Below are 21063 nucleotides of genomic sequence, written 5' to 3' on the forward strand. Positions count from 1 at the left end.
AGCAGAAGCAAGAAATGAAATACAGAATGGACAGTTTTACTGAATTTTCCTCTCATGGGATATGAACATTGTTGGCTAGGCCAACATTTGTTGCCCATCCCTAATTGCCCCTGAACTGAGTCTCTTTCTGGGCCATTTCAGAGAGCTGTTAATAGTCATCCATATTGGCTATGGATCTGGAATCACATGTAGGCCAGACTAGGTAAAGACAGTGGATTTCCTTCCCTGAAGGGCATAACTGACTCAGATGAGTTCACAACCAATGATCACCATGACTTATGTTTCAGATTCCACCAGCTGATCCCAAAGCTTTATTCTGGGCATCTGCCTAATGAGCCCCATGACGGTACCTCAGTGCCACCATCTCCCTTGGGAATCTGTGGCTAGTTCATCATCAACATTGTTCTTGGTCTCGTCCTAGAGTATACTGTGGCGAAATGTGAAGTTGTTCAATTTGGAAGGGAGAACAAAGAAACAGAGTAGTATTTAAATGGAGAAAAGCAGTATAAAGCTTCAATAGAAGGGATCTTGGGAGTATTTGTGCACAAAACATAGAAAACTAGCACATATGTACAGCCGGTCATCAGCAAGGCTCATTGAATAGAACATAGAACATAGAACAATACAGCACAGAACAGGCCCTTCGGCCCAAGATGTTGTGCCGAACATTTGTCCTAGCTTAAGCACCCATCCATGTACCTATCCAATTGCCGCTTAAAGGTCACCAATGATTCTGACTCTGCCACTCCCACAGGCAGCGCATTCCATGCCCCCACCACTCTCTGGGTAAAGAACCCACCCCTGACATCTCCCCTATACCTTCCACCCTTCACCTTAAATTTATGTCCCCTTGTAACACTCGGTTGTGCCCGGGGAAAAAGTTTCTGACTGTCTACTCTATCTATGCCTCTGATCATCTTATAAACCTCTATCAAGTCACCCCTCATCCTTCGCCGTCCCAACGAGAAAAGACCGAGAACTCTCAACCTATCCTCGTACGACTTCCTCTCCACCTTCTTACGAGCTCTATCCACCTGAGTGGCAACTTTCAATGATCTATGAACATAGACCCCAAGATCTCTCTGTTCCTCCACCTCACTAAGAACCCTATCGTTAACCCTGTATTCCGCATTCTTATTTGTCTTTCCAAAATGGACAACCTCACACTTGGCAGGGTTGAACTCCATCTGCCACTCCTCAGCCCAGCTCTGCATCATATCTAAGTCCCTCTGCAGCCGACAACAGCCCTCCTCACTATCCACAACTCCACCAATCTTCGTATCATCTGCAAATTTACTGACCCACCCTTCGACTCCCTCATCCAAGTCATTAATAAAAATTACAAACAGCAGAGGACTCAGAATGTTGGCCCTTGTTTCAAGGGGGTTGGAGTATAAGAGTAGGGAAGTCTTACTGCAACTGTATAAGGTGCTGAGGAGACCACATCTGGAGCACTGTGAGCAGTTTTGGTCCCCTTATTGCAGGAATGATATTATTTCATTGGAGACAATTCACAGAAGGTCCACTGAGATGGTCCCCACTTGGAAGGATTGTCTTGTAAGGAAAGGCTAAATTGGTTGGGCCTCTACTCAGTACAGTTTAGAAGAATGAGAGGTGATCTCATTGAAACGTACAGAATTCTTTAGGGGCTTGACAGGGTAAAAACTGAGAGGATGCTCCCCCTCATGGCAGAGTCTACGGCCAGAGGGCACAGAATGAAGGGGCACCAATTTAAGATTGAGATGGGGAGAAATTTCTTCTCTCAGAGGGTTGAGAGTTTGGAACTCCTTGTCACAGAGAGCTGTGGGGACAGAATCCGTGTGGATATTTCAGGCTGAGATAGATTCTTGATCAGTTGGGGCTTCTTGTTTAAGGGTTACGGGAAAGAGCTAGAAATGAGGAATAATGGATCTGCCAGAGTCCTATTGAATAGCAGAGCAAGCTCAAGGGACCAACAAGGGCAGGGCTTTTACACTTAATGGGAGAGCTTTGGGTAGTCTTGTAGAACAGACAGACCTAAGGATAGAGGTACATAATTCTTCGACGTTTGTAGACGGGGAGGTTACGAAGCCATTTGGGTGCTCTTGCCTTCATTGCTCTGTCCTTCGAAATAGGAGTTGGGAAGTCATGCTAAGATTATACAGGAAATTGGTGAGGCCTCTTCTGGAATACTAAGCCCAGTTCTGGTTACCCAGTTACAGGAAGGATATTATTAAGCTGGAGAGGGTTCAGAAGAGATTTACCAGGATGTTGCTGGGCATGGAAAGTTTGAGTTACAAAGAAAGGCTGGATAGGCTGGGGTATTTTTCACTGGATTATAGGAGGTTGAAAGGACAACCTTGTAGAAGTTTATAAAATAATGAAGAGTATAGATAGAGATTCAATTCATGTCATTCCACATGCAAACCACCCTCTGTGTAAAAGATTTGCTCCTCTTGTCTTTTTTAAATCTTTCTCCTCTCAAACTACCTCTGTTTGCTTGACCATCTGCAGTTTCTCATGCGTCAAGCCTAGTTTCTTAAATGAATTTGATACATTTTAGTTGAAGTGAAGTTCTTTTAAAGTGAAGTTTGTTCAGCAGATTGTGAGGTTTCTTGCAATCAAATTCCTAAATTCCCAGATGAAACAGTTCTGGTCACTGCATTACAGGAAGGATGTGGAGGCTTTGGAAAGGGTACAGAGGAGATTTCCCAGGATGTTGCCTGGTATGGAGGGAAGATCTTACGAGGAAAGGCTGAGGGACTTGAGGCTGTTTTTGTTAGAGAGAAGAAGGTTGAGAGGTGACTTAATTGAGACATACAAAATAATCAGAGGGTTAGATAGGATGGACAGTGAGAACCTTTTCTCTCAGATGGCGATGGCTCGCAGATAGCTTTAAATTGAGGAGTGATAGATATAGGACAGATATCAGGGGTAGTTTCTTTACTCAGAGAGTAGGAGGGGCATGGAACGGTCTGCCTGCAACAGTAGTAGACTCGCCAACTTTAAGGGAATTTAAATGGTCATTGGATAAACATATGGATGAGAATGGAATAGTGTAGGAAATGTGTTGCTGGAAAAGCGCAGCAGGTCAGGCAGCATCCAGGGAACAGGAGAATCGATGTTTCGGGCATAAGCCCTTCTTCAGGAAGGATTCCTGAAGAAGGGCTTATGCCCGAAACATCAATTCTCCTGTTCCCTGGATGCTGCCTGACCTGCTGCGCTTTTCCAGCAACACATTTCCAGCTCTGATCTCCAGCATCTGCAGACCTCACTTTCTCCCCAATGGAATAGTGTAGGATAGACAGGCTTTAGATTGGTTCCAGGGGTCGGTGCAACATTGAGGGCCGAAGGGCCTGCACTGCTCTGTAATGTTCTATGTCCTAAATTGGACTGGAGCAGTTTATGGACTTTGGTTACATGATGAAATGTAGCATTTACCCAAGTTTGATTCACAGGCCAGTTTAACTAATGGTTCTGATGGCTTAGGTGATTCTAGCCACAAACAACACCTCACTGTTCCTTTATGACGATTAAAAAAGAACACGGCTATCTCACCATGATACCTTTCAGGACTTGAAAGTTTTTTCCAAATAAGGAAATGGTGTTCATGTTGATTCCACAAAATATGCAATGGTTTAAAACATTTCAAGTTCACCCAGTCTAGTCTGGATGGTAAAAGCATCAAGATATAATGACAAGTTGATAATATCCATTAATTCCTATCTGCCACAAATGGAGTTTGTCTTTTGTCCAGTATGAAAGAGAGAGACAGGAAGTCTGAATATTACCTTGTCGTTTTGTGTTGCCCCATCCTTAAACTTAACTGTGTGAATTCTGCAGAGGTTGGTACATATTTATATTTAACGAGTTACTTATTTCAGACTTTGTAACTCAAATTGCAAAAGTCAAATGATTTGCGGCAGTCGTTTGAAAAGCCTGTTGCAGTGCAGCTTTTAAAAAGCCTGGAAGTTCATAATGCAGTGCCTGTGTACTCAGCATCACATCATTCCAAGTGCTTTCTTTTCCTTTATGTTTTTGAATCATCCTACTCCCATTCAGTCGTGGGTCAAGAACCAAGGTGCCACAGCTTCACAAAACTACCAGTGACTGATACAATCATCGGCACGGACCTGGAGGTGAGACTTCTCCTCTACACCGGGAAGAACTCAAGTTGCGCTACTTTGATCAATGTCACTCATACCGGCCTGCTGGATATCAACAAGAAGATTATCTTCCTTATCCATGGGTACAGACCATTTGGATCACCTCCAAATTGGTTAAACAAGACGATAAAGGCGCTACAAAATGTGGATGACTTAAACCTCATCATTGTTGACTGGAATAGAGGAGCAACCACTATTAATTATTCAGTTGCCGTCGCCAACACCAAGAAAGTTGCTGAAATTTTGGGACATGTGATTGATAGCATACTGGTAAGAAGTTTTGGTTTATTGTTGAATGGGATCCCTTTGGACAAGTGATGACTGTGTGTCTGTGAATTTAGCCATTTCTCAGTCTTGTTACACCAATTTTAAATTTCTAACCAACAGCAGAAGAAACTATTGAGCAATGTTTGCTGAAGAAAATTACTGCACTGAATCCCTCAGTCCCCCAATCTCTGACCTCCTGACACTGGACTATGCTTTTCTGCTAAGGGCGAGCTTCCATAATATAGTTGGAAAGCCTACACCCCAGCAATAGAGTGGACAGAGTCTGAGTACTTGGCCATCAGACACAATAGCAGCAGATAGAGGAGACAGGTGCTTTGTTTGCTGGATTGAACCCAAGTAGGAAAAGGGTGTGGGAAGATGTGGGAGAAAGGAATGGCAATAAAAGCAAAATGAAAGAATAAACGGCAGTGAAAGGGGAAAATAGAAAGAGAAGTGAAATAGGTGGTATTGGTGGAGAAAGATATAGGACAGATGCTGAGATTATTGAAACCAAAGAAGAAATTTTAGGAAAGCAAACCTTAGCAGGACTTATACACTTAATGGTAAGGTCCAAGGGAGTGTTGCTGAACAAAGAGACCTTGGAGTGCAGGTTCATAGCTCCTTAAAAGTAGAGTTGCAGGCAGACAGGATAGTGAAGGTGGTATTTGGTATGCTTTCCTTTATTGGTTAGAGTATTGAGTACAGGGGTTGGGAGGTCATGTTGTAGCTGTACAGCACATTGGTTAGGCCACTTTTGGAATATTGTGTGCACTTCTGATCTCCTTCTTATCGGGAGGATGTTGTGAAACTTGAAAGGGTCAGAAAAGATTTACAAGATGTCGCCAGGGTTGGAGGGTTTGAGCTATAGGGAGAGGTTGAATAGGCCGAGGCTGTTTTCCCTGGAGTATCGGAGGCTGAGGGGTGTCATTATAGAGGTTTATAAAATCATGAGGGGCATGGATAGGGTAAATAGTCAAGGTCGTTTCCCTGGGGTCAGGGAGTCCATAACTAGAGGGCATTGGTTTAGGGTGAGAGGGGAAAAAAGTAAAAGATACCTAAAGGGCAACCTTTTCACTCAAAGGGTGGTGCGTGTGTGGAATGAGTTGCCAGAGGAAGTGGTGGAGGCTGGTACAATTGCAACATTTAAAAGACATCTGGACGGATATATGAATAGGAAGGGTTTGGAGGGATATGGGCCAGTTGGGACTGGATTGGGTTGGGGTATCTGGTTGGTAATGATGAGTTGGTCCGAAGGGTCTGTTTCCGTGCTGCACATCTCTATGACTCTATGCTGGAGAAATTCAGAAGGTTTGGCAGCTTCTGTGGGGACAAAATACAACCAACATTTCAAAACCAGCGACCTTTCATCAGAACTGATTAGATTACTGGCCTGGAAAGATAACGAGAAGCTGGGGGAGGAAGAAGAGAGTTCATGTTAGTCAAGAGGGAGCAAGGAGGAAGACTGATACAATGAACTGGAAGTGAGGATGTGGTGGTGCTGGTGTTGGACTGGGCTGGACAAGGTCAGAGGTCACACAAACCAAGTTATAGTCCAACAGGTTTATTTGAAACAGAAAGCAGATGAACTATACCAGAATTACACACAGGGCAGAGGAATGATGGGAAAGAAATAAAGGGCAGTTTGGAGTGGAAAATGGAAAGCTGGGTGGGAACCAGTTCTATATACTGACAGAACCCAAGGTGCAAAGTGTATCTATCAACTTAGTTTGATGTGTTGGAGCTGTTTTAGAGTTGCCAGCTTTCTTGAGCTTTTTTCACATTTTCTGGAGCTGTTTGGCAGTTCCTAATTGTCACTTTCCTAGATTCCTTGTGATTCAATCAGGGAAGTTTGTTTTATAGTTTAGGGAAAGGAAAGAGTAAAGTGCATTTATTAGATTCATTTCATACTCCAAAGCATCTTACAGCCAGTTAAGCACAATTAAAGTGCAGTTAGTGTTGAACGATAGGACATAGAGCAGCCAATTTGCACACATAAGATCTCATAAACAGGAGAATGGTCAAATAATTAGTCTTGGATGCTCTCCAAAATAATTGTTGGCCAGAACACTTGTACATTCACTTCAAATGACAAAGGAAGGTCAGTTTAATGTTTAATCTACAAGATAGTCCTTCTGGAACAAACCCAACTGATCATAATACTGCAAAGGCCAGACCCCAGAAAGTAACCTGACTTGACAGATCATAGATTTCTGGGAAATCTTTGAAGAAGTAATGTGCATTTTGTATAAAATGGGGCCTATTGATGTACTATACTTGGATTTCCAAAAGGCATTCAACGTGGTTTGACATGAAAGGTTATTGTAGGTTATTATAGGGGTAACATGCAAACATGGATTGATGATTGGCTGCCTGTTGGGAAACAGAGTGCATGAACAAATAAGTCTTTTACACATTGGTAGGCTGTGATGAGTGAAGTCCCAAAGTCTCTGATGTCCACTTCTTAAAATTAATGTCAATGACTGAGATGAGAGCATTGAAGGCATGATGTCTACGCTTGTGGATGACACTCAATAGTAGGAAGTTATGTTGTAAAGATGACATAACTAAAATGCAGATTAGTATAGATAGGTTGAATGAATGGGCAAAGATCTGGCAGATAGAAGATAATGTGGGAAAATAGGAAATTATTGACTTTGGCAGAAACGGTGAATGGGAATGTATTAGTTAAACTGAGAATAGCTGTAGAGTTTTGATGTGCAGAGGGATTTAGGTATTGTAGTGCATGAGTCACAAAATGTTAGAATGCAGGCCCAGCACGTAATCCAGAAGGCTAATGGAATTTAACGTCAATTATACAGGACTGTAGTTGTGGGTATGTTCTCCAAGCTGGGAAGTTGATTTGCAGACATTTCATCCCCTGTCTAGTTGATATCCTCAGGGCTTTGGAGTCTCCTGTGAAATGCTGCTGTACTGTGTCCTCTGGAATTTATTTGGCTCCGCTCCTGCTGCTTCCCAGTTGCTGGTTCCAATTGTTCATTGTAGTGCGTTATATTGGGTCTTGGTCAATGTGTTTGTTGATGAAGTCCATGGATGAGTGCCATGCTGTTGGAAATTCTCTGACTGTCCTCTGTTCAGCTTGTCCTATGATCGTTGTGTTGTCCCAGTCAAATTTGTGATCATCTGTGTGTATGGCCACTAGGCACAGCTGGTCGTGGTGTTTAGTCGCTAGTTCGTGTTTGCGGATGTGGATTGCTAGCTGTCTGCCCGTTTGCCCTAAATAGTGTTTCGTGCAGTCTTTGCGTGGAATCCTGTAAATTACGCTAGTCTTGCACATGATGGGTACAGGGTCTTCTGTTCTGGTGAGTTGTTGTCTGAGCATGGCTGTCGGTTTATGGGCTGTCAGGAATCCCAGTGGTCGGAGACATTTGGCTGTCAGTCCAGGACAACACAATTACCATAGGATAACGGAAACAGAGGACAGCCAGAGAATTTCTAAAAGCATGGCATTCATCCATGGACACCATCAACAAACACATTGACCTAAATCCAATATACCAACTACTGCAATGAATAACTGGAACCAGCAACCGGGTAGCAGCAGGAGTGAAACCAAATAAATTCACAGGACAGCAGCACTTCACAGGAGGCTCCAAAGCAATGAAAATGTCACTCTGACACAGGATGAAATGTTGACAAATCAACCTCCCAGCTCAACGAACATACCCACAAGTATGGCAACCGGCTCCTGAGCTACAAATCTTTACGCAAACTTTGAGTTATATAGGGCATTGCTGATACCACATGTCAAATACTATGTGCAGCCTTGGTCCCCTTGTTGAATGAGGGATGACAATGCATTTGAAGTGGTTAAGACCAATCGATTTTTTGATTAGTACTCGATTTCATAGATCAGCACCTGGACTGAGTAGGTTGTCCAATGAAGAAATTTTGGACAGGCAGGGCTTGTTTCCACAAGAGTTTAGAAGAGCAAAGAGTGAGTTGATTGAAGTGCATATGATTCTGCTCTTGACAGTATGTATAAAGAAAGTTAAAAATCACACAACACCAGGTTATAGTCCAACAGGTTTATGTTGAAGCACTAGCTTTCAGAGTGCTGCTCCTTCATCACAAGGAGCAGCGCTCTGAACACTAGTGCTTCCAAATAAACCTGTTGGACTATAACCTGGTTTTGTGTGATTTTTAATTTTGTACACCCCAGTCCAACACCGGTATCTCCAAATCATGGATAGAGAAAGAAGATTTTTTTTTTCTGAGCCAGCCCACACCTAGGAGGCACAGTTTTAAATTTAGTAGGTCACGCTTTTCAGTTAGAGTTCGGTGGAAATTCTTCTAAGAACTGTGTGATATTGGGATTTTCTGTCTCAGAAGGCAGTGCAGGCTGAACTGAATATTTATATAGTCGAGCTGCATAGATTTTTTTTGGCCAAGGGAATAGATCAAAATCAATTCAAAACACAATTAGATCAGTCATCATCGCATCAAAAGGCAAGTACACTGGAGGGGTCGAATGGCCTACTTCTACTCCTCATTAATATGCATATGCAATTAACATATGAATTATTTCTGTATTAATATATAATTTATATATATAATTAAAATGTATGATTAATTTTTATTTTGCTGTTGGTTACCATGAGGTGAGTCACTGAAACAAAATCTTCAAGGCAGCAAATGGTTCTTCAAGAACAGAATGTATGTTATTACATAAACAAAGAAAGAAACAAAGCTATATAAAGTTTGGACAGATTTTGATGTAAAAAACCAAAATAAAAACCCTGGTCCTCAGCAATATCCATTAGATCCCAGAAAAATATTACTCCCACCTCAACTCTTTCATTTCTAAATTTAACTGACTCTTCTCAGTTCTTATTTTTGTGCTGCTAATAGAGTTTTTACATCTTCTTTCCAAAACATCTTCAATGAACCATTTTCAATTTTGATGACCTAAACCTTTTCTCAGTTCTAACAACTTGAAGACTTTGTGTACAAACTTTCCCAGCTTGGAAACTTCTAAAACTAAAACCACTTCTGCCTGACTGTAGTCGGCTCGAGCTGAACACTTGATTCAACTTGGAAAAAAACTATTCTCCAATCTGAGCAAAACTTCTGTTTCATCTGAACCGAAGTCAAATGATGAAGTTATGCCTCTGATTTGTCCGAAACCCAGCAGTACAAGCAATCCATCAGTAACATCACAGGCATCCTGCCAGACACTTCGCTGAATCCTTAGAGAAAAAATTATAATTAGGTCACTGTTCAAATTGATTTTCTGATCTTTTAGCCATAGAGTTATTGAGATATACAGCACAGAAACAGACCCTTCAGTCCAACACGTTCATGCTGACCAGATATCCTAAACTAATCAAGTCCCATTTGCCAGCACTTGGTCCATATCCCTCTAAACCCTTCATATTCATATACCCATCCAGATGCCTTTTAAATGTTGTAATTGTACCTGCCTCTATCACTTTCTCTGGCAGCTTACTCCATACTCACAACACCCTCTGGTAAAAAAAGTTGCCCCTCAGGTCCCTTTTAAATCTTTCTCCTCTCACCTTTTGGACTCCCCCACCCCAGGAAAAAGACTTTATCTATTTAATCTATCCATGCCCCTCATGATTTTATAAACCTCTACATGGTCACCCCTTCGCCTCCAAAGCACCAAGAAAAACAGCCCCTATTCAGCCTCTCCCTGTTGCTCAAGCCCTCCAATCCTGGCAACATCCTTGTAAATCTTTTCTGAACCATTTCAAATTTCACAACATCTTTCCTATAGCAGGGAGACCAGAACTGCATGTAGTATTCCAGTAACAGCCTAACCAATGTCCTGAATCGTTGCAACATGACCTCCCAACTCCTATACTCAATGCACTGCCCAATAAAGACAAGCATACCAAATGCCTCCTTCACTTTCTTATCTACCTGCAAGGCCACTTTCAAAGAACTATGAAAAATTATTATCTTCACAGAACTGAAACTACAGTTCTATTTTGATTCAAAAATTCCAAATTCACAAATGATAATAGTTTATTATACATGTCGGACGCACCTCTGACAGTGCAGCATTCCCTCCCCCATGTTGCTGCTGAATCAAATAACTGAATGTTAACACCTCAAAATTAGAAAATACAGCAGCACTGAAATCCCCAAGAGTTACACATGGAGGCACACTCTGTATTTACAGTTTAGCTGTAATATAATGTTCAATTATTGATCATTCTTGTAGCAATTCCTAATGATTAATCACAGGAGTTTTAGTACAGGTTCGCAATCATTTATCCAAGTGAACATGGGGAGAGTATACGCTACACTAGAATAATGTTATGGAGTGCAAAACACTCAATGCCTTTATTCTGTTTCAGTCACAAAGGCATCTCATTACCCAGATTCCAATCTTGTATTATATAAACACATGAGAAACTGTTTATTCTTATCCCAGGTTAATATTCAACCAGACAGGAACCATTTAATCTTATCCTTGCCTGGCTCTGTCTGATGCCAGTTGCTCCCTTCCCTTTCAGTATCTGTCTGTCTCAAACCCTTTGTACCCTCCGAGACTTCTGCGAAAGATTCTCCTGACATTTGTGGAATTTATTGCCACAAAGCGCAGTGGAGGCCAGGACGTTAAATGTCTTCAAGGCAGAGATTGATAAATTCTTAATCTCGCAAGGAATTAAAGGATACGGGGAGAGTGCAGGTAAGTGGCATTGAAATGCCCATCAGCCATGATTGAATGGCAGAGTGGACTTGATGGACTGAATGGCCTTACTTCCACTCCTATGTCTTATGGTCTTATTGTCTTATGGACATTGGCCTGAAGAACTCTGTATTTTGAATATAAAAATCATTATTTACCCTTTATCATCTAACTAACTCTTATATTAATCAATACTGTTTGTTTAGAAAATTGGAGGCTCCTTTGACTTGATCCATTTGATTGGTGTGAGCCTAGGTGCGCACATTTCTGGTTTCGTTGGAAGTAGGTTTCATGGACAGATTGGGCGAATTACAGGTGAGGAACATTAATTCAACTTCTTGCCAAACACTATGGGTGCCAGAAATCTGAAATCTCAGCCAGAAAATGCTGCAAATGGTCAGCAATTCAAGGCAGTCTCTGTGGAGAGAGGAAGAGAGTTAATGTTTGAAGTTGGTGACTTTTCCTCAGAACTGGAAAAGATAACAGGTTCTCAGCAAACACTGAGCTGGTAAGTCCACCTCTACCCCTCTATGCCTGGTGGAACAGGCTCAGAAGGTTGAATGCCCTACTCCTGTGCCAATGTTCAACCCTTCCCTGCCGTCTGGAACACTACAGGTTTACTCCTGTTGAAACAGCGATTTACACGTATGTATTTCCCTTCTCACAATGCCGTCTCTTCCACATGGAGGAAGCAAACACTGATTAGTAACTGCTTTGGGGACCTCCCCCATCTATCCGCAAGTGTGCTCCTGTGCTCCTTGTTGGCTTCTGTTTTCATACCCCACGTTGTTTTTGACATCTCAGCTTTTGACTTTCCAATTCGTTTTGGTGAAGTTCAACACAAGCACTCGTTTCTTGGCTGGGCAATTTACACCTTCCCAGATGATAAGAATATAAGATATAGGAGCCAAACTAGGCCACATTAAGGAAGTGAGGACTGCAGATGCTGGAGATCAGAGTCAAAGAGTGTGGTGCTGGAAAAGCACAGCTGGTCAGGCAGCATCCGAGGAGGAGTATGGACGTTTAGAGCGTAAGCCCTTCATCAGGAATGCCATCACATTCCTGATGAAGGGCTTATGTTCAAAATGTCGACTCTCCTGCTCCTTGGATGCTGCCTGAACGGCTGTGCTTGTCCAGGACCACACTTTTCGACGTTTGGTTCATTGAGTCTGTTCAACCATTCCATCATGGCTGATGTGTTTCTCAAACCCATTCTCCTACCCCCTCCCCAAAAGCATTGATCCGCTTGCCACTCAAGAACTTATCTATCTCCATCTTGAGTATACTCAATGACTTGGCCTTCACAGCCGTCTGCAGCAATGCGTTCCACAGATTCCTTATCTTTTGCCTGAAGAAATTCCTTCTCATCTCAGTTGTAAAGGGTCATCCATTCACTCTGAGTCTGTGCTGTCAGGTCCTATGAGTAGAAACATCTTCTCCACGTCCACTCTACCCAGGGCTCTCAGTATTCCGAAAGTTTCAATCAGATTCTGCCTCATCCTTCTAGACCCAAAGTCCTCAACTGCTCCTCAGAATGCAAGCCTATCATTCCTGGGATCATTCTTGGAGACCTTCTCTGGACCCTCTCCAATGTCAACACACCCTTCCTTAGATACAGGGCCCAAGTCACAATATTCCAAATCTGGTCTGACCAGAGCCTTATACAGACTCGGTGGTACATCTCTGATTATGTATTCTAGCCCTCTTGAAATGAATGCTAACATTGCATTTAACTTCTTAACCACTAACTGAACCTGCACTTTAACCTTCAGAGAATCCTGAACTAGGACAATCAAGTCCCTTTTTGCTTCAGATTTCCACTGCGAAAACAAAGGCAAATACCCCTTGCTGCAATTTCTTTGTTCCACATGAGAACATCTGCAACCTCATTTGCAGTGGTCCCTTGTCTCCTCTTGTCTCTTTCTTACCTTTTAGATGACTAAAAAAAAAACTCTTGCGGTCTTCTTTTATATCACTGGCTGGTTTACCTTCATGTTTCACCTTCTCCCCACATATTGCTTTTTTTGTTGTCCTCTGCTGGCTTTGAAAGACTTCCCAATTCTTTGGCTTCCCACTAACCTTCACCACATTATGCGCTTTCTCTTTTGCTTTTATGGCTATCCCAGACTTGTCAGCCATGATTGCCTCATTCCTGTCCTCAGTGTGTTTCTTTTTCCTTGGGATGAATTTCTCCTGAATTACCCCCAGAGACTCCTGCCATTGCTGCTTCACCATAGTCCCTGCTAGGCTCCCCTTCCAATCAACTCCGGCCAACTCCTAGATCTTTATCACTAATTATAGGTTGTAATCACCAATTACATTTCTTCAGAGACACCATGTCAGGTCACAGTTTGAATACAGTGAACAATTTTCGGACTTTGAGGAAAGATATACTAGCATTGGAGACAATCCAGAGAAGGTTCACTAGACTGTCACCAGGTAAGGAGGAAACCAACTAGGCGAAAGTGAGGATTGCAGATGCTGGAGATCAGAGTCTAGGCTAGAGTGGTGCTGGAAAAGCACAGCGGTTAGGAGCATCTGAGGAGCAGGAAAATCGATGTTTCGGGCAGAAGTCCTTCATCAGGAATGAAGGCAGGGAGCCTCTGGGGTGGAGAGATAAATGGGAGGGGTTTGGGGCTGGGGAGAAGTTAGCAAAGAGTACAATAGCTGGATGGGGGTGGGGATGGAGGTGATAGGTCAGAGAGGAGGGTGGAGCGGGCAAGTCATGAGGGCGGTGCTGAGCAGGAAGACTGGAACTGGGGTAAGGTGGGGGGAGGGGAAATGAGGAAACTGATGAAGTCCACATTAATGCCCCGCACATCCACCAATGTCATTTATCGTATCCGTTGCTCCCGATGCGGTCTCCTCTACTTTGGGAAAACTGGATGCCTTCTCACAGAGCGCATTAGGGAACATCTCTGGGACACCCGAACCAATCAACCACACCGCCCTGTGGCCCAACATTTCAACTCCCCCTCCAACTCAGCTGAGGACATGGAGGTCCGGGCCTCCTTCACCACCGCTCCCTCACCACCAGACGCCTGGAGGAAGAACGCCTCATTTTCTGCCTCGGAACAGTTCAATCACAGGGCATCAATGTGGACTTCACCAGTTTCCTTATTTCCCCTCCCCTCACCTCACCCCAGATCCAACCTGCCAGCTCAGCACCATCCTCATGACCTGTCCCTACCTGCTAATCTTCCTTCCCACCTATTTGCTCCACCCTCCTCTCCGACCTATCACCTCCATCCCCACCTCCATCAACCTATTGTACTCTTGGCTACCTTACCCACATCTCCTCTGGACCCATCTTCTGTTCCTTGCCTTATTAACAACCCCTTTGTCCTTGCCCACCATTCATTGTTGTTTCACCCTGTCACACACACCACCCATTTTGTGGTCTTTTTGCCTCCTTCCATTCCGGTCTCTGAATCTGCTTAGCACCTGATATGACTCTTACTGTTATAAGTAGTGGTGATAGACAATTGACCTGCAACATTACCTCTTTTCTATTTCTTCACTGGTTCTGCCTGACCTGCCAAGCATTTCCAGACTTTTCCGCATCTGTAACATGTGTTTTTTTGGTTGGTCCTCTATTTCCTGTGCACTGGATATTAACATCTAATCTACCCCCTGTTTCCTTTGAATAGTTTTGGAAGATTTCCTTTGTTAATTCTAACTGAGGTTAGAGTTGTGAATTAATCCAGGAAGGAAACAGATTCGTGCGGCATCAATAATTTAAAATGATCAATTACAACTAGTGACACAGAGTAATAAGATGGGAAGTTCAGAATAAAGGATTCTTGACTCCAGTCATTTGCAGAACAGGATTGAAATTGTTAGCTTCTTTGTCTTGAAGGTAATTATTTAAACTGGAGAAAGGCTCACATTGATATAGCATCTGACACAAGCTCTGCATGCCCTGAAGTGCTTTACAGTTAATTAAGTGATATTTAAAGTGTAGCCCCTGTTGTAATTTACAAATACCAATGTGCTAAATATCAGTAAGATATGATGTGGAGGTGCTGGTGTTGGACTGGGGTTGACAAAGTTAAAAATCACACAATACCAGGTTATAGTCCAACAGGTTTATTTGGAAGTACCAGCTTTTGGAGCATCAGGAGCAGCGCTCCGAAAGCTAGTGCTTCCAAATAAACCTGTTGGACTATAACCTGGTGTTGTGTGATTTGCAACTTTCCCAGTAAGGTGGCCTGCCAATACTAGCATGGGCACATAGAGGACCCTGCTGTTCTTTGAAATAATGCCTGAGGGTGTTTTACGTGCCTAGTGAAGTAGCTAAGATTTCCCCATAAAATGTTTTTAAAGCTAGGCTGGATAACCTTTTGAACAGTAAAGGAATTAAAGGTTATAGTGGGACTGATGCACAAAAAGATCAGGCATGATCTGATTGAATGGCAGAGAAGACTGAAAGGGCCTGATGGCCTACTCCTGCTCCTATCGCTTATGTTCTTATGTTCTCATGTACATCGATCTAAGACCTTAGTTTGATGTCCCATCTGAAGCCAAAATCTATCAGTCCTCCCATTGTACTGCACTCGATGGTGAGCCGAGGTTATCTGTTCAAAATGAGGCTGAAACCCACAAATATTTGACCAAGAGACAAGAGCGCTACTCAATTATCCAAGGCTGACCCTTTCCCCTTTATTTACTGTCTCCGGTTCCTATCGCTTGACAATTTGCTGGGGTCTAATACTAAAAAGTGCAGAAGGTACAGAAGCTTGAACACACGCACCAACAGGTTCAAGAACAACTTCCTCCCCATTGTTATTAGATTGATGAATGAATCTCTCTAACTTCAAAAAATGTTGCTCTTCCTAATGTAAAATTGCCTTGTGGACCTCCTGTGTAGGTATAACCTTGTATGGCTCACTTTGTCTATATGTCCTTGTTTGCTATGATCTGCCGGTATTGCTCAAAAAACAAAGCTTTGCACTGTACTTAGGTACATGTGACTACAATAAATCACAAGGTGCAGTTGCAACGTGACACATTAACCCACTGAGTCAGAAGATTGTTGACTTGATTTCTACTCCGAGAGAACAAAATTCAATACTGTCACTTCTGCTGCCAATATCCAGAATGACCCTGGGGTTTGAGTTTCTATATTTGTTCACAGGGTGTGGGTATCACTGCCAAGGTCCCGAATTTCCCTTGAACTGAGTGGCTTGCTCGGTCATTTCATGAGGTCTTTAAGTAATAAGTAATAACCACATTGCTGTAAGTTAGGAGTCACTTTTGCATCAGATCAACTAAGGTTCACACATTTCCTGCCCTAAAGGACATGAGTAAACCGTATGGGGTTCCTAAAGTTGACCCTAGTTTCATAGTCACCTTTATGTCAATTAGCTTTTCATTCTAGATGTATTAGTTGAATTCATTTTCACCATCTGCCATAGTGGGATTCGCATCTCTATAACTAATACATTAACCTATGCATCTGAATTGCTAACCTGCTGACATTATGACAGCACCATCATCACCACAGTAAATGGTACAAACTTTGCTTTTCATATTGAATCCTCAAGACTGGGACTTGAATCCACAGTCAGGGGAGAAAGTATTGCAACTGAGCAGCAGTTGACATTTTATACATCCATTCGTTGACTCCATGGACACTTCCCACTGCTTTGGAAAGGCAGCCAATATCATCAGATACCCCTCAATCTCCTCCAACCTCTTCTGTCAGGTCGAAGATACAAAAGCTTAAACATGTTTACCAATAGGCTCAAAAACACTTTCTTCCCCACTGTTATTAGGCTTCTGAATGGACCTCTCAAATTTAATGTTGATCTTGCTTTTTGTGCACCTTCTTTGCAGCTGTAACTTTGTATTTCTTGCTGTGTTCTACCACCCTATGATCTTGTATGTTGTAATCTACACGTACTGCTCGCGAAACAAAACTTTTCACTGTACCCAGGTACTTGTGACAATAATACATCAAATCAAATACAGCCCCAAAACACCATGTGCTGTCCATTTGGCTCTGACCATGATGGGTCAAATGACCTCATTCTATCTTGTATGATTCAGTCAGCCCATTTCTGACTGACTGGCCACTGCTGTGTATCATAATTAAGGCACAGTCAATTCATTTATTGGCATTAACTGATTGGAGTCATGCCACAATGACCACAAATGCCCCCGGTGCCAGTAGAAATATGTTGAATAGTGCAGAAGGAGAGTCGTTTCGGACCTGAAACGTTAACTCTGCCTCTCTCCCTCTCTCTCCACAAACGCTGCTGAGTTTCTCCAGCACTGTCTGGCTTGAATTCAGAATTCCAGCATCTGCAATATTTTGCTTTCATTTAGTGTAGTGCATTGGACAACACATCAGTGATAAGTTGGTTCATTTTGCTTCCTTTTGAAGGTCTTGACCCGGCTGGACCTTTGTTCCGGGGGAAGGGAGTGGAAAACAGACTAGATCCTTCTGACGCTCAGCTGGTTGATGTCCTCCACACAGACATTGATGGTATTATTCAGATCCATGTTCAATTTATCACTTAGTTTGAAAATTGTGGGTTGATTAAAATCTGGAGCCCTCAGTGTACCTGCCACCTAGCCACACAGTAAGCTCCTGATTTCGGGCAAACCTGACTCCCCTTTTGAAGTCCATTCTTCCAATAGCCATACCACCTCATTGGAGCCTACCTCTCTAATTCTCACTTCAAAACCCAATCCCACAAGACCCATATCAATTCCAACCCCAGTGGAGTAAAGGGTTAATTATCCTGCTATTCTAATAACAGCTACTGAGCATGGATCTATGTCACAATGATGTCAGATCACATAGGACTGAGACCTCAAGATATTGGAGCAGAAATAAGATATTCAACCCATCTGCTCTGCAATTTAATGGGATCATGGCTGATCTGATAATCCTCAAAGTCACTTTCCTGCCTTTTCACCATAACTCTCGATTCCTTACTGATTAAAAAAGTTATCTATCTCAGTCTTGAATATACTAATCAGCACTCTCGGACAGGAGGAATTCCTCCTCCTCTCTGTCTTAAGTGTGTGACCCTATACCCTGAGATTTTGCCTTCTGGTCTGAGGCTCTTCCAGAACCTTTCTGTATCTATCCCACCAGATACCCAAAGAATCTTGTGTGTTTCAACAACGTTGCCTCTCATTCTTCTAAATTCCGATGAGTACAGGTCCAACCTCCTCAACCTGTCCTCATAAAACAGTCCCTCCAAACCCTGACTCAATGTCGTGATCTTGTTTTGAGCTGCCTCCAATGCCAGTATATCTTGTGTGCTATGTTGTCATTGGATGTTTTTTCAAGAGGGGTTGTAAAAGGCAGAGGTTCCGATTTGTCTGGGGTTTGGGGGTCTTTGCTAATGGCCGACAGATATTGCCTGAGGCAACAACTGTGGAGGCCCTTAGTTTTTTAAAAACTCTTGCACAATGAAAGGGCTGTGGCCAATTCTCCCAGCTCAGGGTTTTCTGGTTTGGTTTGATTTTAGCAAGCAGTCTGCTGAAAGCTGCTGGTCAAGGAAAGCTGCTGGGAGAAAAGGTTCCCTGATTCAACAAATGTTTCTGGCTGACTCTCTCTCTGTCTCTCTTTAACATCTCTCCTGTAAGAACCTGGGTTTGAATTTACCTTTTTGCCAAAGTGTGTGTTTATGGGGACGTTGCAGGAAATTAGAACGGCATTATTAAGTTGCGATAGAGTCTGTTGAGTTTTCAGACAGGTTAAGTTATTCTCTATTCTGTTCTGTTTTGTTCGTGTTTCATTCGGTAGTCTGTAAATAAATTTGGTTTTGTTTAAAACAGAATGGTCTGACCAGCTGAATCACTTCTGGAATATCTGGGCTAACTTCTTAAAATGTTTTGTGGGGGTCTGGCCTGGTCCGTAACAATCCTTTTGAACATAAAGGATCAAAATCTCTTCACAGTATCCTAGCTGTGGTCTAGTGCTATGTACAGTTTTAACAAAGCCTCCTAACTTTTATATTCCACTTCCTTTGAAATAAAGGCCAATTTTCCTTCCCTATTACCTGCTGAACTTGGCTGATCACATTTTGTGATTCTTGAATGAAGATACCCAAAGTCTGTCTCTTTCTGCAGTCTTTAGAGTCATAGATAGAGTCGTGGTGATGTCCAGCATGGAAACAGACCCTTCAGTCCAATCCGTCCAAGCTGACCAGATATCCCAACCCAATCTAGTCCCACCTGCCATCACCCGGCCCATATCCCTCCAAACCCTTCCTATTCATATACCCATCCAAATGCCTCTTAAACGTTGCAATTGTACCAGCCTCCACCACTTCCTCTGGCAGCTCATTCCATACACGTACCACCCTCTGTGTGAAAATGTTGCCCCTTAGGTCTCTTTTATATCTTTTCCGTCTCAAACTAAACCTATGCCCTGTAGTTCTGGACTCCCCCACCCCAGGGAAAAGACTTTTTCTATTTATCCTATCCATGTCCCTTAATTTTGTAAACTTCTATAAGGTCACCCCTCAGCCTCTGATGCTCCAGGGAAAACAGCCCCAGCCTGTTCAGCCTCTCCCTGTAGCTCAAATCCTCCAACCGTGGCAACATCCTTGTAAATCTTTTCTGAACCCTTTCAAGTTTCACAACATCTTTCCGATAGGAAGGAGACCAGAATTGCATGCAATATTCCAACAGTGGCCTAACCAATGTCCTGTACAGCCGCAACATGACCTCCTCTTCGCTGTCCACTACACCTCCAATTTTGGTGTCATCTGCAAACTTATTAACTGTGCCTCTTATGCTTGCATCCTTCGGCCCAACAAGGCCCTTCGGCCCAACAAGTCCACACCAACCCTCCGAAGAACAACCCACCCAGAACCATTCCACTACATTTACCCCTTCACCTAACACTATGGGCAATTCACCTGACCTGCACATCTTTGGACTGCAAGAGGAAACCGGAGCACCCGGATGAAGCCCACGCAGACACGGGGAGAATGTGCAAACTCCACACAGACACTTGCTCGAGCTTCTTCAAAAAGCTCAATCAAATTTGTGAGACACGATTTCCCAGGCACAAAGCCACGTTGACTATCCCTAATCAGTCCTTGCCTTTCCAAATACATGTACATCCTGTCCTTCAGGATTTCCTCCAACCAGTTGCCCACCACCGACGTCAGGCTCACTGGTCTATAGTTCCCTGGCTTGTCCTCACCACTCTTCTTAAACAATGGCACCACATTAGCCAACCTCCAGTCTTCCAGCACCTCACTTGTGACTTTCAATGATACAAATATCTCAGCAAGAGGCCCAGCAATCACTTCTCTAGCTTCCCACAGCGTTCTAGGGTACACCTGATCTGGTCCTGGGGATTTATCCACCTTTATGCATTTCAAGACATCCAGCACTTCCTCCAATATAATATGGACATTTTGCAAGGTCTCACCATCTATTTCCCTAAAGTCAATATCTTCCATATCCTTTTCCACAGTAACTACTGATGTAAAATACTCGTTTAGTGTCTCCCCCATTTTCTGCAACTCCCCACAAAGGCCGTCTTGCTGATCTTTGAGGGGCCCTATTCTCTCCCTAGTTTCCCTTTTGTCCTTAATGCATTTGTAAAAACCCTTTGGATTCTCCTTAATTCTATTTGCCAAAACTATCTCATGTTCCTGTTTTGCCCTCCTGATTTCCCTCTTAAGTATACTTCTACTGCCTTTATACTCTTCTAAGGATTCACTCAATCTATCCTGTCTATACCTGACATATGCTTCCTTCTTTTTCTTAACCAAACCCTCAATTTCTTTAGTCATTCAGCATTCCCTATACTTACCAGCCTTTCTATTCACCCTAACAGGAATGTACTTTCTCTGGATTCTCATTATCTCATTTTCCAGCTGTCCCTTTCCCTGTGAATATCTGCCCCCAATCAGCTTTTGAAAGTTCTTGCCTAATACCATCAAAATTGGCCTTTCTCCAATTTAGAACTTCAACTTTTAGATCTGGTCTATC

General features: G+C 42.9%; 1 protein-coding gene across 1 annotated transcript in view; it reads left to right on the forward strand.

Moving 5' to 3' along the window:
- Positions 1–21063, forward strand: part of LOC122554857 (lipase member H-A-like) — a 52652-nt gene that overhangs the window by 1553 nt on the left and 30036 nt on the right. The window contains exons 2-4 of the mRNA XM_043700203.1: positions 4042–4415; positions 11298–11406; positions 17480–17581. Coding sequence (XP_043556138.1) covers positions 4042–4415; positions 11298–11406; positions 17480–17581 — 585 coding nt within the window. The remainder of the gene's footprint in view (positions 1–4041; positions 4416–11297; positions 11407–17479; positions 17582–21063) is intronic.

The sequence above is a fragment of the Chiloscyllium plagiosum genome, chromosome 12, assembly GCF_004010195.1.
Source record: "Chiloscyllium plagiosum isolate BGI_BamShark_2017 chromosome 12, ASM401019v2, whole genome shotgun sequence".
NCBI classification, from domain to species: domain Eukaryota; kingdom Metazoa; phylum Chordata; class Chondrichthyes; order Orectolobiformes; family Hemiscylliidae; genus Chiloscyllium; species Chiloscyllium plagiosum.